This window comes from Puma concolor, chromosome E1, assembly GCF_028749965.1.
Source record: "Puma concolor isolate L17-30 chromosome E1, mPumCon1.1.hap2, whole genome shotgun sequence".
In the NCBI taxonomy this organism is placed as follows: Eukaryota; Metazoa; Chordata; class Mammalia; order Carnivora; family Felidae; genus Puma; species Puma concolor.
The window spans coordinates 14,472,312-14,474,326 of record NC_141680.1 but is presented as its reverse complement, the minus strand read 5'-3'; the positions used below and the strand labels follow the sequence as shown (position 1 = coordinate 14,474,326).

The 2,015-nt window shown below is 43.9% G+C and overlaps 1 protein-coding gene across 1 annotated transcript; it reads right to left on the bottom strand.

Moving 5' to 3' along the window:
* On the bottom strand, positions 1-1,056 carry OR1G1 (olfactory receptor family 1 subfamily G member 1). Its single transcript, XM_025915893.1, has one exon. The coding sequence runs from the start codon at positions 1,054-1,056 to the stop codon at positions 1-3; it is 1,056 nt and encodes a 351-aa protein (XP_025771678.1).
* Positions 1,057-2,015: the final 959 nt, after the last annotated feature.

Genomic DNA, 2,015 nt, shown 5'->3' with positions numbered 1-2,015 from the left:
CTAAGGGGAAGGGATTTTGCTAACCCAAATTAGCTTTCTCAAGGAAGACTTGATGTCTCTGTTCCTCAAGCTATAGATAAAGGGATTCAGCACTGGGGTTACTACTGTGTACATCACTGATGCAACTGTGCCCTTCTGTGCTGAGCGGGTCGAGGGGGGACTGAAGTAAACACAAAAGGAAGTCCCAAAGAATAGAGAAACCACAGAGAGATGAGAGCTGCAGGTGGAAAAGGCTTTCTGCTTCCCCTGAATTGAGGGGATCTTCAGGATGGTTGAGAAAATATGTGCATAAGAGATTATCAGGGAAAGCACACAAACCAGTCCTGCAAGGCCCCCGACAGTGAAAATCACCAGCTCATTAATGAAGGGATCCGTGCAGGACAGACTCAGAAGTGGGTTGATGTCACAGAAGAAGTGTGGGATCTTGCGTTCGGCACAGAAGGACAGATTGTTCATCAAGAGTGTGTGTAGGAGGGAGTGGAGGGCATTCATAATCCAGGATGCAGAAACTAGGAAGACACAGAGCCCAGGGCTCATGACCATGATGTAATGGAGCGGGTAGCATATGGCCACATAGCGGTCGTAGGCCATGACGGCCAAGAGGAATGCCTCCAGCATCACAAACAGCATGAAAAAATACAGTTGCGATAGACACCCTGCATATGAGATGGCCTGATTCTGGATCCATATGTTTGCCAGCATCTTGGGGACTGTGGTGGACACAAAGCAGGCATCGGCAAGAGAGAGGTTGGCCAGGAAGAAGTACATGGGCGTGTGGAGGTGGGCATCAGCAACGATGGCTAGAATGATGAGGAGGTTGCCGCCCACTGTGACCAGGTACATGAACAGAAACAGCCCAAAGAGGACTTCCTGCTGCTCTGGCTGCTTGGAAAGCCCCAGGAGGACAAATGCTGAGATGCTGGTCAGGTTTTCCCACTCCATTTGTCGGTAAGCAGAAAGATGGATTAATTGAATGAAATTGGTAAGCCCTGGTTTGTGGACTTTGAAAATGATGCAGTATTCCAACGTTGATCTTCTAGTGTAAGATGGAATCATGAAATATCCAATATTTAACTGCTTATGATGCACAAAAATGGCAGTTTCAACTGAATGTTTGCAAATGCCTGTGCTTTCTGCCATGGGATACCAAAGATTTGTCTGCAACGAGGGGGAGAGGTTTCTTTTTAAAAAGTTTTATTATATAAGCATGAATCCAATACATATACTTTTTTATTATTTTAAGTAACATACTTTTTAAAATTCATGATATAAAGCTTTGACCTACATAATGAACTGTTTACAAAACTCATCAAATATAAACAAAAGCTTGCCTTTGCTTGTTCTTAAGCAGTGAGGAGCTTTTAGTCAATCATTGTCGCCGATTTCTGTGCACTTTGTCCAGTCTTGCCTTTCTCCGACTGTGTTAACTAGACCAGGAGTCAGCAAACCAGAAAACCAGAGCCAGATCCTCCTCACACATTTTTTTTTTGGCATGGACCTCAAGCTAAGAATGTAGTTTATGTTTTTGAGGGTGGTAACCCCCCCCCCACAAACCCCACAAACCTTAAAACAAAGAGGCAGATGCAACAAAGGCCACACGTGACCCCCCCAAAACCTAAAACCGTTACAACCTGGCCATTCATAGTAAGTTTACCATCCCCTCTGCCAGACTGTAAGTTCTTGGACATCATGATGCAAACACTATTCACCTTTATACCCTTAGCCTAATACATGCTTGCTGACACATAATAAGTGATCAATAAATTTGTTGAATTTGCGAAAAATTAACTTGGTGTTCACTGGTATGGAGGAGTCATATCAAGTCTGGAACTAATGTTCTAGCTATTTAAGGAGTTCTGAAGAGGCAATTACCAGCACCTTGTGGGAAGAGACTTGAGCATGGGCTGTGGCAAAATAGATATCATACTGACAAAATTCGTACGTCCCTTTAATCCTTAATATGAAGTCGTTCTCGAAAGTGGCTTGCTAGCTAAGACTACTTCCCTAGCCAAATT